Consider the following 14,049-nt stretch of genomic DNA (forward strand, 5'->3'; position numbering starts at 1 on the left):
AAAATAGTAAGGAGACCCGGGTATCCACAGGAGAGTGAAGGAAGGATAAAGGTAAGAGAAAAAATGGGGCTACTAATCATTTTAGTCCTTTAGGTCACTCATTCTAAGGACATTAGGTTTTACTCTGACTGAAATGGGGCAATGTTAGAGAGAAAAATATGATAGGAGGATTTGGGCAGATGAATGTCATAATCTAACTTAGTTAAGAAATGCTTTGTTTCCTACCTGAGACAGAAAATGACAAGAACAGGTCTAAGAAGATCAGTTAGGAAATTGCAAGTTGCCATCAACTGAATTGGAAAAGTCTTTAAGTAGAACAGAAAACTACCAGGAAAAAATTGTTTAGTTTGAGCTGTTTATAAGGTATCCCAATGGAAATGTCCTAGCTGGAGTTATTCTTGTTGGTGTGGTGCAATAAGTTTTGCTTTTCTATAAAATTTAGTGTGAACCTGAACCTGCTAAAAGCCACCACCAGCAAGACTTATTTACTTTCAAACTTTTTAGAACTAAGTCACATTTTAAGATCAGTTACTATATAGTTAGCTAACCAAAATAAAGATAATATTTTTTAATATTTTATGTTAGTTGTAGCTGGACACAATGCCTTTATTTTTTATTTTTATGTGGTGCTGAGGATCAAACCCAGCGTCCCACACATGCTAGGCGAGTGCTCTACCACTGAGCTACAACCCCAGCCCCCAAATAAAGATAATTTTAATGAGGGAAAATTAATGTATATCACTAATAATTTATATTTCACAGATCCACAGCCATTCCTCCTCACGTTTTGGAATGAACCCAGGACATTATGCATGCTACAAAGCATGACTCTACCACTGAGGATGCCCAGTTGCTTAGGTATTCCTTCCTATACAAACAAAAGGAATAAAAACAAAGTCAGCCAGGCAGAAATAGGAATTATAAGTGATATTATTTTGACAATCAAATCTGAAACCTAAAATAAGAGATTAACATTACTGGGAATTCTGAAGTGATTTCAGTTGCCATCTTTAAAGGTCTTCCTTTGACTATGCTATCCTTTATCATCTCACAAATATAATTTCCCAATGTTCCTCTAACCTTTACTTCTTACTCTATAGACTCCCTTCTGAACACTGGCATTATTTCCTCTGGACAATGGCAATAACTCCCATTTTTTTTCATCTACTGAATATATACCAATGATTTTTAAATGTTTATCACCGTTCAGAACTATCATTGTGTTCTAAACCAGCAATATCCAATTAAAATATAATGCAGGTCTCCTATATTTAATAAAATTTTCTAGTAGCCACATTAAAAAGATGAAAAAAGTGAAATTAATTTTAATATATTTTTAACATAACCTGAGACATTATAATTTCATAATGTAATCAAGGTTTTTTTTGTTTTGTTTTATTTTTAAAGGGAGGAGTGTGGATGGTGCCAGGGATTGAACTCAGGGGCACTCAACCACTGAGCCACATCCCTAGCCCTAGTTTTGTATTTTATTAGAGAAAGGGTCTCACTGAGTTGCTTAGGGCCTCGATAAATTGTTGAAGCTGGCTTTGAACTCGAGATCCTCTTGCCTCTGCCTCCCGAGCCACTGGGATTACAGACATGCACTACCATGCCCAGCCTGTAATCAAGTTTTTAAAAAATCATTACTGAGGTGATTTTTTTTATTCACTTGAAGTATTTGAAATCCAGTATGCGTTTTACACTTATATGATATCTCAAGTCACATTATCCATACTTCAAGTTCTCAATAAATATATGTGACTAATAGCTACCATTCTGGAAAGTGCAGCTCTAAGTATAACATAAAAACCATGTCTAGTGCAAGGCCCTAGGTTCAATCCTCAGCACCACATAAAAATAAATAAATGAAATAAAGTTATAAAAAATATGTCAGTCTGCTGGTCTTCAAAGAATAGTATCAAAAAAAATCTTCAAGGAATAGTATCAAAAAAAAAGTCTAAAATTTAAAATTTCTCCTTAAATAAGTCCTCTTATGTTTCCTTAATAAGTGAAAAACAGCATCTGTGTCAACATGGAACCCAGAAATCATCTCAGATTCCTTCACTTCCTTTTTCCTAATAATAATTATTTTTTTAAGGTGGACATAATATCTTTATTTTATTTTTATGTGGTGCTGAGGATCGAATCCAGTGCCTCATGAATGCCAGGCGGCGAGCTCGCTATCACTTGAGCCACATCCCCAGCCCCTCCTTCGCTTCCTTGATACAATGCTAACCGCACTATCTCCTAAATATCTCTTTTTCATCTCTAGATTTTGTTATAGCTTCTTGTCTTTCAGATTACTGGACTAAGTTCTATTAAGTCAGGAACCATGTATTCTCTTCTAAGAATCTTTAATACTTCACTCTGTATCAGACACAGAGAAGGCAACCATTAAACATTTTTTATGATAACCATTTACCACTTGCTATATGAAGAAAATAAATAATGATAGGCTCAGAAAGGTTTTCTTAAGTGAAAAGAAAGCTAAAAAGGAGTTAATCAACTAAATTGAAAATACCACAAATTCAATAAATTAAAATAAAAACAAAACTCTAAAGTTATTAGATAATAACTAGATTAAATAACAATGAATATAAATTTAAATATGAAAAAAATTGAACATGATAAAATGTCCTAGGTAACTAAATTTGCACATATTACATTTGGCTTTATAAAATAACCTATAAGCAATATTTACCTATAGATTAAGATCCAGATTCCTTACCAAAATATTTTAGATATTCTAGACTAAGTAATCTTGTACTAAAACACATGTGTAAAATTGATTTGGAAAGATCAGACTTATGAGCTGATAGATTTTAGGATAATCATCTCTAGTCCAAGTGTCTCTTCTTACAAATGAGGAACTGAGGATCAGAGAACTTAACAAAGGTCATAGAGCAATTAGTGACAATTCTTCTATAGTTAATATTCTGTTTATGAATGGGAACCAAAATTATTTGTGACTTTTTAAAAATTAAAAGAGGTATAATGACTACCATACAATTTTTAGAAAAAATAACAGTAGGATCAATGTCTACTGCATTCCTAGGTTAGGTAAGAATGCAATTATGTTTTAAAATTCCACATTTAAAGCAACAAATTAAAATTCCATTTTGAAAAAATCCAAATGGCCAAACAATGAAATAACTAAGGATTTATAGGAAGAGCAAAGGACAAGAGAAGAAAGGAAAACAAATCACTTGTGTTTGTAAAAGTAATTTTTGTTTTCTTAAGCTTTTATTAATAGCTCTCCTATTAGACATGTAATGGCTACAGGCCATAGAATATAAAGCTCAAGTCTTAATAAGCTTAAGATCAATGAGAAATGAAAATAAAAATAAAAATACAATTTGATATACAACATTCTGATTTACAGAAGATTTTACAGAAATAGACCAACGATTCAAATTTATTATGTTAAAAATTATTCATCTCATTAAGTTTAAGTTCACTTTAAGAGGTTCTGAAAAATATGAAGAAAAAAGTCAAATGTAATTCCAAACTAAACATGATGGCATTTTAAAAATTAAAACAAATTAAAATAAAACATTTGCATAAATTACTTTAGTATAGCAGACAAAATTAGAGTTAACTAAATTTGATATATACTGGAATTCCTAAATGTCATCTTATATCATTATCTCCCAAAGGAAAAAGGTGACAATTTAAAAAATAAAGACTTTGAATCAAACGTTTAAAAAATTAGGTTTACACTTCATGTTTTTATATAGTTTCTGCCAAAGGATAAGCCTTTTGTTCATAAAATCTTTAGCTTACTCAATCACAGTAGTTCAAACTACTACCAAACCAAACTTTAAAATATAATAAGTTACTTAATAAATTTTAAGAACCGACAACACATTTCAGACAGTCAAAAGGAGTATTTCAGGTAGCCATCAAATGAACAGAAATTAAGAGTTCAGGAGTTTCATCATCTGCTAAGTAATGGCATTAGTATCCCATTGTCCCTAAGGCTAAGATACTTCTCCGGAGCAATTAAAATCTGTATCTAATTATTATTTAAAGTTCATTAATCAAATAAAACTATAATGAAGGAAATTTCTACTAGTAGAACAGGGATTATTCTTACAGTCAATATTCATGGGAGGACACACTGCATTTTGTACACTTAATTAAAGATAGGGAAATAATCGTTACTCCATTGTATATTTAACATATTAAGTCTCGAATCACTAATCTGAAATTAAAGAAAAAGTCTTAGAGCATTAAAACCCCACACCTGAAAGACTTACCATTTTATCTAGATGTTCAATGGATCTATAAATCTCCCCCTGGGATTCATCATAGTAACTGTAACGGAACCTTTGACCTTGAAACAAATATCATGTACAAAATAAAATAGGGAAAAATTAGAAGCTAAAAAGAAAGCAAGCGCTTACCAAATAATTTTAGTTCTCATAAAAGGCAAAGCACAGCTTAAGCCTCTGAGAAAATCATTCCCAAGAGCCCTCATACATAAAAATAAAAGGCATATTTGGGAAGATAATAAAGAAATGATATTATCACCAGTGTTTTATGATTTTAAAAACTATTTCAAATAGGAACCTTAAAGTCACCAGCAATACACGACTAAGGAAATAAAACAACTTAAAAGTTAGAAGCATTGTTAAACATTGTATCAGTCTATAGTAGAACCAAAGAATATGATTTAAGAAAATTTGGTTTAGGAAAACTATCTCAGAGTAACAAATCAATGGAAGTTTAGATACTGGTGTACAAATGCACATATTTGATCTCTATTACAGAAAAAATGTATAGGTCAATAATACTTGTGGCTTTTGTAACCTTTATGACCTGAATTTTTAAAAATAACTCATTTCTGTGCAACTTGGAAAAGAACTGATGTAAGTGCCTATCCGATGTGAACAAGATACACAAAAGAATGAATATAATAAATAGTCCTACCCTGACATAAAATCTCAGTAAGAGTACAAGCCCATAATATTCAATGTTTAGCTGTTCTCCAAAGAACAGAGAGGGTAAAATGGAAGAAGCTTAAAAAGAAAACAGAAAACCAAGGTTCAGAAAATAAATTGTTTCCTACTAATCATATGAAATCAAAAGTTAATATTCATAACTAATTACAGATGATTTAGCTGACTATGTTTTCCAAATACACCTAAATCTAAATTTCAGCAATGCTTCTTTTCTTTTTATATTCCCTTGTTTTTAAAGATTTACCAAAATGCACTTCTAGTGCTACAATAATAATCATGTACACATTTTGTGTTTTGTGCTTTATGTTTAAAGCATTATTACTATATCCAATTATTATCTTCACATCTCAGAAGATGGGTTCCACTGTCTGTATGTGATTTTTATTTTCTATTCATCTTCCTAAAAATACTCTCTTATAGTGGGCATTACAAAATCATAAAACCTTCTTCAGTGTCTTTTTTTTAATCACAGAACTTAACACTTCATTCATTTGTAGTTGCTAATCATCTATGATTATTTACTTCTCTAAAATATACTGTATTTCCTTAATTTCTACATTTTAACTTTTCATATACACTAATATTCACCATTAACTCAATGGAGCAATTATTACATCAACATTACATCATACAAGAACTACTATTAAATCAATATTACATATTACAATTGATAACCTAAAATCAAGAAACAGGCTAGGAAATAATATCTGCTTTCTGAATAAAACAATAAAGATTATTGCACGTTACCATAGTTATAAGATCTATTACATATCTAAACTAAAATAATTATTAAAGATGGTGGTGATAATTTATATTAATACCTCAGCTATTTCTTTCAAAATTAAGACTTAATTACAGCTCTGTTTTCAAAGAATATGTGTACCATGCACATTGATGACAATTATCTGATAATGAGAATTATAAAACCAACCCTATTTTTACCATTTGCCAGGTAGTTGTCAGAAGGCTGCTCAAAGCCAAATCTAAAGTTTAGTCATAATAGCTTAGTGATTCAATTCATATGTACTACATTTTTACTTCTATTTCAAATGGTTTTTTTTTTAATATAAAACTGCCCAACATCTTTTGTAAAACTAATGAATATCCTAGACAAGAAAATTCTCATTGGCTGTCACTATAGTAAGAATATCATCCTTGCAGGAAATCAAGGTAATATACTCCTTAATTCTTTGAGCCTGAACTACTTAGGTTTATACTAACCCATTCTCTTTTTCCCTGCTTCCAGTAATAGCTATTAGATTTAGCTACTATCAACAAGCCTTGTGATTGGCACATAATTGTCTTATCTGAATACTGCTATTCCCAGGTACAAAGACAAACGCAGAAATTTGAGTAGCCATTTGCTACTCAAAGATTTTTTTCTGCTTAATTCCCAGTTCAAAACTGATGTTTCAAATGGCAACCTTGCCTGAAACGAGTAACAATATTTTAAAGTGCTATCTTGTTCAGATTGACTATTTACTATGAAGCTTTCACTTAAAAACTATTTCTGAAGCACAAGTATAGGAAATGTTCACATTTCCGAATACTTTAAAATGCCGAATCAAGCTGTGATATAATGAGAATTATAAACATGCAGGAAACCAAATTAAGCAAATGTTTGATAGTATACTATCTACATTTTGTTACTCTTCAGTAGCCACCTCACATTTAATAGCTGAAAAACTAAGTAAAAATATTTGAAATAATATTTGGTTAAGAAGCTAAATGCATACTATACATACCTACCACACTGAATAAATATTTTTCTTAGCTTATGTCGTCAAATAGTAATTTTTAAAAATTGTATCAAAATTTAAAAACAATGCATTCTGGCCAATCTATGTAGAAAGCATCTAATTTTGGAGTAAAGAGTTGTCATTTTATCTAGCTTGTATGTATGTACAAATGTATTTATGTAAGTGTACACATGCACACATGTGAAAACACACATACACACACACACACATACACGCACCCATAGCTTTAGTCAATCGCTGCTTATGATTGAGTTTAAAAGAATTTTTTTGGTTTCTTATTGTTAAAAAAATAAATTTTCAAGAGTTTATTAATAAAGGAAATTACAGTACTAGCATAATACACTGAACATAAATGAACCTTAAATTATTATTTATTTAAAATAAATTATGATTTCATATATTTCATGAGCAAATATATTTTATTCTATGAGGTTTTTTTACTTCTGAATTTCATTAAAAGTTCTGAATCTAAACTGTGAACAAATACAACACCCTCTGTACCTGGAGAACTGGAATTGTGTACTTTTATAAGTATGAATAAAGCATATCACATAGTAAGAGAAAATTACTTACCTGAAACTTATCCTTTCAGAAGGTACACTGGGAAAATGGATTCTTTGAGCCCCTGTTTCAACTCCAAGTATGAGCTTTCTAGCTTTAAGAGCCATTGACACTGCCCCTAGGGGCAGTACAAGCTTTGGAACTCCCCTAGTGAGTATGTCAGTAGTTTCTTCAGATGCCTTCCCTCAGTTCTTTTCAAATTCAAAAGATGAGAGGAAAAATAACCCAAGAAAAAAAATCCTGTAAAGCAGAAACCTTACTCTTTGAGGGAAGGAGGGTAGCTCATTTGTGAATCCATTCCAGAGCACGCTTTCTGAGAAAAAGAAATACAGGTAAGTAATTTTCCCATCTCCAAAGGTGACTGGTGATTTAATGAGTGGATTCACAGAGTGTGGAAAGTAAGCTCCAGGGATGTCTGTTTAACACACAACAATCAACTAATGAGGACAAACAACGATGAATGGTACAAGAACCAACACTACTGTTTTAAGTACCTCGAAACAAAAAGTAAAAAAATAAATACCTCAACATAAACCTATGCTCTGAGCTGCAGAAACAATGACCTTGGAAAGTCCCCAAAAATAAGTCAATGAAATAAACTTTCAGATATTTTGGTTGTACAGTTACTCCATCACTTTGTTAATATGTTAAACAATTTTCAAATATTTGAGTTAAACCTCACAAAAATCTGTGAGACAAGGAATAAGGCCTGGAACTAGGGACTTTTCACAATTAAAATCATAATGAAAGAAAAAAATGTATTTAAAAAAAGAAATGTTATCTAAGTAGGATCAAATAAGGTAATCATTTCTGAAAACTAAATGCTATTATCCTTTCATTATGAAGTCTTAGTAATAATGTAAAAGTAATAGGCTTATCTGAATCCTGCAAAAGATCAAGAACCTACATTTGTCAAATCAGAGTATACAAATATTTAAGAAAAAAATGTGAAGGCTTGAATAATATATAATTGAGAGATTCGATTACATTCAAATGAATTTAAATATTTAGAAAATAGTAATATACTATGCCCAAGAGATTAACAGGAGGAAGAGTGTGCATGAATAATCACTTATTAATATGTATTACAGAATAAAACTGAATAAGGACATAAATCTCAAATACTTAGAGGAAGGCCACTTTTAATAAGTGGCACATATTTATAAAAATAAATTATATAAACCTAGACAAATTCATAATCTCTAGAGACTACAGAAAATTTTATACATATTTTAACAAAATATGTGTCATAAACATTTCCAAATAAATGTATTAGAACTGATATGCAAAACCACCATAAAAGGCAAATCAAGCATGACTTCACCTTTTAAAGATTCAATTTCTGATATATGCAATTTAATTTAGAAACTTGTTAAAAGTGAAAATTACATTAATTAAAACTATTAATATTCTAAATTTGGAAGTATAAATTTCAGTGAAGTCAGGAAAAGACAAATATTAATAGTATATATGGAGAAGAACAAAACTAAAACTTGAGCAAATAAAATAAAATTTATATAGGACATAGAACTTTGTAAGTATACCAAGAATTGGAATACAACTTATTTAACTGTGTTAAAAATCAAACACGAGAGGCTAAGGCTGGGGCTCCGAGTTAGAGCGCTTGCCTAGCATGCATGAGACACTGGGTTCAATCTTCAGCACCATATAAAAATAAAATAAAGCTACTGTGTTCCACCTACAACTGAAAAGTAAATATTTTTTTAAAAAAAATTAAAACACTGGCAGCAAATGTCTTGGCACTTACTCCATTTCCTACCAATAGCAGGAACAGTGAATCGAGGTAGGATCATTACAATGTGACCTGACAAACATCTTCCTATGGTGCTAACATATTTTCATAGGTTTAAGACTGATAATGAGATAAAAGGCAGGAACTGAAATGCAAGGTTTCATCTTAGGGGACTCAAATGAAGACAAAAAGAAGGGAAATAACAAAATCTAGGTTCCTATCTCTCCCCTGCCTTGTCTCACTCAAAAAAAAAAAAAAGAAAAGAAAAGAAAGAAAGAAGGAAACCTATAGGGGCTGGAGTTCTGGCTCTGTGGTAGAGTGCTTACCTAGCATAAGTGAGGCACTGGGTTCTATCAGCACCAAGTAAAAATAAATAAATAAAAGTATTGCGTCCTTCTACAAGTAAAAAAAAGAAAAAATATATTTCTATCTCTCTACTTTTATCTTTCTACTACCTTTTCAAATCTAAATAAAACCTAAATGGGATCTGATAGGTAAGCATCTATAAAGTAAAATGTGTTTTTTAAAAGAAGCCATTTTTACAATGAATACTGGCTAGCAAATAAGGTCAATAAGAAAAAATATTTCCAATTTACAAGTATGTTTACTAACTATCATTGAGTTTTTCACTTTATTTTTTGTAAAATCTGGACAAAATATAAAGAGAAACAATGACTACAAATGAAAAATGTAGTCACTTCCAGTAGTTTAATATTATTCAACAAAAACAAACTCACACTGTGAAATTTGTCAAATGCACTACAATCAATTACCTGCTTTTTCTTCGAAAAAATACGCTATTTATAATTGTGAAGTGAATGTAAAGCCTAGCTCAATGAACTTTGTAAGGCCTCCACATACTTAAGGAAATGAATCCTTCATGTGAAATTATTTAAATTTAGTCTTATCAGCTGAGCATGGTGGTACACATCTATAATTTCAGAGACTCAAGAAGCAAAGGAAGGAGGATTGCACATTCAAGGCCAGCCTGGGCAACTTAATGAGACCCTGTCTCAAAAAAACCACAACCACAACAACAACGACAAAAAAAAAAAATTAAAATTAAAAGGGTTGAGGTGCCCTTTTTCAGTGGTAAATCGGCCCTGGGTTCAATACCCAATACTGGTTAATACAAATAAATAATTTAAAAAAAAAAATAATTCAGTCTTCTGATTGCTTTTACATGGTAAAAACTGTACTGTGTATTTTAAAAAATTAAGAAAAGCCAGTAAGCATTACCTTCATAAGAAACTAAATTTTTGAGATGGTAGTATAACACACTTATTAATTTAGGAAAGATGCCCAATACCACTAGAACATAAATTTGAGAAACATGAAACCTAATTCCTCAGTAAAAACAACTAACCCATAGCTAGCCAATGATTTATACAACTTCAAGAGGCATGCAATTCAGAAAATGTATCTTACTTTACAAGAATGACTATAGTATCAAGGAATGAAAGTTCACTGATAATATCAGATTATTAGCATGTCTCACATCTCTCACTGACCCAAAGCACCCATCCAGGAAGAATTAGCACAGTGTTTTTCATAAGTATAATGTAAATGTGTAATGAACATTGTTAGTGATGGCATCACTTAAAACTGGACACTTGGAAAAGCTCCATTACTTAACCACCTAATGTAAGTATTAATGTTTTAGTCTCTGGATAATTCTCATCACTATCATTTATCAAGCTTCACAATTGTGAAATTTTCTTTCATTTTTCTTTTTGTAATTATCACCTGGAAATTCCATCTTACAATTTAAATATTAAAATTCAAGAAGTCAGAAGAGAAATGGCCTAAATAATTAATTCCTGAGAATCTAGTTAGAATGTAAAAATTTACATTTCCTTCTCAACAACTATAGTTAAAAAGAGTAGTGGAGCAGGATTTTATTTAGGAGGGAGGCTTTAGAAATCTTCATTAATGAGATAAAAATGATTACTCCTAAGAAAATAGCAATATTAAAGTGTCTACTAATATTTCCATGGATTTATGTTGTTGTACATGTTTCCAACTTGGAGAAAGAGCCTAGATTCTGAAGAACAGTCTCCGGGGAGCACATTATTTAAATCAAGTGACTCATTCATTCATAAGAGCCTTCAAAATGATGAGGGAAAGGGCCCTTGCTTCAACAAGTTTAATTTCTGAAATATATGAGTACACCTTGTTATCAACAAAAATTCACAATACTGGGGCTGGGGATATAGCTCAGATGGTAGAGTGCTTGCCTTGCAGGCACAAGGCCCTGGGTTCAATCCCTAGCACCACACACACACACACAAAAAAAAAAATATTCACAATACTAAGAAAAGTAACCCATTTTCTCAGTAATGATACTCCTTGGTTTTTAAGATCAATGACTATTAAATATCTGAATTCCCAAGAAAGGAATTCCTTTTTAAGCATCTACCTGGATCCTCAAATATAAGTAATATGATTCTGCCAAAGACAGCGTAAGTAGCCAATAGAATTAGTTATTAAAGAGCCCTGAGAGTTACTCTGGGCTTTTCCCAAGGAAGTACAGCTACCTACAAACCCTGAATCTAGGTTTCCCAACCTCAGTACCATTGACATTTTGAGCCAAACAATTCTTTGACTGGGGACAGGGGTTGGGAGAGCCTGTACTATGCATTGTAAAATGTTTATTTAGCAGCTTTCCTGAACCCTACTCATTTGATATTAGTAACATCACAATCCCTTAAATTAAGTCACATCCCAACCTACTAATGTTGATCAAAATGTCTCTAGGCATTTTTAAACACCTACTAAGAGGAAAACCATCCCTAGTTGAGAATTACTGCCTTTAGCAAATAACTCAACTATACCATCAAGAAAGACAGTTCTCTTCAACTGAGATCTCAACTCTTAAGAAGGTTATTCAGAGAAGTTTGCAAGAAAACACCTAACCAAGCCAGATAAATGTTGAATCAATTCTGGTAATCAAAATGTAAGACACATAAAAAGCCAGGGTTTCCTATATCTCATTGAGGATGTGTTTTTGTTGCTCTATCACTCACTCTACATTAAAAATTGTAGTTTCATATTTTACATTTTTTATAATCAAAATAGTCACTGATGAATGAACAGATGTTGGCATCCTTAAGGCATTAAATAAATGATTTAAAGAGATGACCTAAGAGGAAAGGAGCTTAGAAATATTGTGGGATAGTAATGGATAACTGAGAGCAAAGTGCATCCAAAGAATGTAAAAACAAAGTTTGCTAAAAGAGGCATCCATAAATGCTCACTTTCTTTATGATCTATTCACTGTTAAGTATCCTTACTCTTTTAATTCACAATAATCACAAAAATCACTTAAGAATCCTTACCCTTATAAAGCATTAGCAATGAAGACCACAGTGCTAATAGCCAACGTGTTACAATCTTTGAAGGGTAGCTCTAAACTGATGGCAATTGTGGGCAAAAAATAAGCACCGAAAGAAAAAAAGAAAGAAAGACTAATTACAAAAAGCAAATCTGGAAAAGACTGGCATAGCTCATCCACATTCTAAAGAACATTTGTTTCATAAACCAAAACTAACTTGAGAGAAATCTCAATACCTACATGGAAATGGAATTAAGAGGTCTTAACTCCTACTAACATAAGTATCTAGAAAAAGGATGCCCTCACAGTGTGAATCCAATTATACCAGTCGCCTTTGGAAATGTGTCCATAATCCACTATTATCGTCTGATTCTTTTTAAATGACCAAAAGACTTTTATTCATTTTATTCATTTTTAAACACTGCTGCTAAAAGTAAAACTTTCCAAGGAGAGTGATAAAGAACTGATAATCAGAGCTTTGAATAACCTTTAACCACAAGTACATAGTATCTACCATGATATGTTAAAATCTAGAACTTACCCCAATGGCAGAAATCAGAAGAAACCACAAAGAGATTACTAGGATCCGCTAGATATTTACTGAAGAGTTTTCCGAATTCCTGTTCTTTTGACTCACTCAGAGCTCCAACCAGTACAGGAATAATGGTAAACTCATCCTTATGGCTTAAAGAAAACAGAAGAAGAAGAAGAAGAAGAAAAAAAAAAGTCATTTAAGATGTTTAAGAATAAAAATAATTTTCCAAATTGTTGATACTAGAAACTGGAATATTTATTAACAGCAGTAATAAGATACATAATTGTTAATTTATTAAAATCTAAAAATTAAAAGCTGAAAGAGGACAATTTTAAAAATATGAAAAGCACAGAATACTAGACGTATCTATTTAAAGTCACAGAAATGTACAAACATAGGTAAGCAAAGCTATTTTACTCTCAGGCATAATAATATCCTGAAAACAAAAATAAACCCATCAGTCGATCACCAATTCAAGTCTTCTCAACTACCCTCTAAGACTACAATCACCTGCCTGATCCTTCTGTTTTTAAAAGAGCATTCAATTCTTACCTGTTTTAATATCATCTTATTATATACCCATTCCTGGTACTTGTTCTATAAACCTGCCACATGAGACCTACAAAACTTAATCTTGGCACCCATAAGATCCACCAACTGCACTTTTACACTTATCCTAATGATCATATACAAGCCAGCCTGAAGATACATCTCAAATTTCATTGGCATCAGGGTAAACAAAGAATTCAAGGAAGTATTAATTTCTAGCATCAAGAAAAAGACATCACACCCACCCACAATGTTTATGAACATCCACAAGTCCCTTTTTTGCTCTACAAATTGACAGATTTACGGAAAAGGAACAAAGCAGATTAATAAAGAGTAACTATCAACGTGCTGTTTATCTAAAGCCTTTAAAATATTTTATTGTAATGAAATTTTACTTACACATATCCAATATTATTAATATTGCTAAATTATTTTAGATTTAGAATTTCAGAAGCATAAATCATGTTTATCTGACTTGTTCAAAACAGGACTTTTAAAAAATACCATCATAATAAATGCTTTTTAATATGAAAATCTGACACGTAACTGATACAGGACAAACGAAACTTATAAAAGATTTTTTTCCCAAACTC

The 14,049-nt window shown here is 31.4% G+C and overlaps 1 protein-coding gene across 1 annotated transcript in view; it reads right to left on the reverse strand.

Annotated features, from left to right (window-relative positions):
• Memo1 (mediator of cell motility 1) overlaps positions 1–14,049 on the reverse strand; it is a 117,744-nt gene that overhangs the window by 16,733 nt on the left and 86,962 nt on the right. The window contains exons 6-7 of the mRNA XM_026385916.2: positions 12,914–13,056; positions 4,260–4,336 (exon numbers count right to left, since the gene is read on the reverse strand). Of these exons, the coding sequence (XP_026241701.1) occupies positions 4,260–4,336; positions 12,914–13,056 (220 nt within the window). The remainder of the gene's footprint in view (positions 1–4,259; positions 4,337–12,913; positions 13,057–14,049) is intronic.

Source organism: Urocitellus parryii, chromosome 12 (assembly GCF_045843805.1).
Source record: "Urocitellus parryii isolate mUroPar1 chromosome 12, mUroPar1.hap1, whole genome shotgun sequence".
NCBI lineage: Eukaryota > Metazoa > Chordata > Mammalia > Rodentia > Sciuridae > Urocitellus > Urocitellus parryii.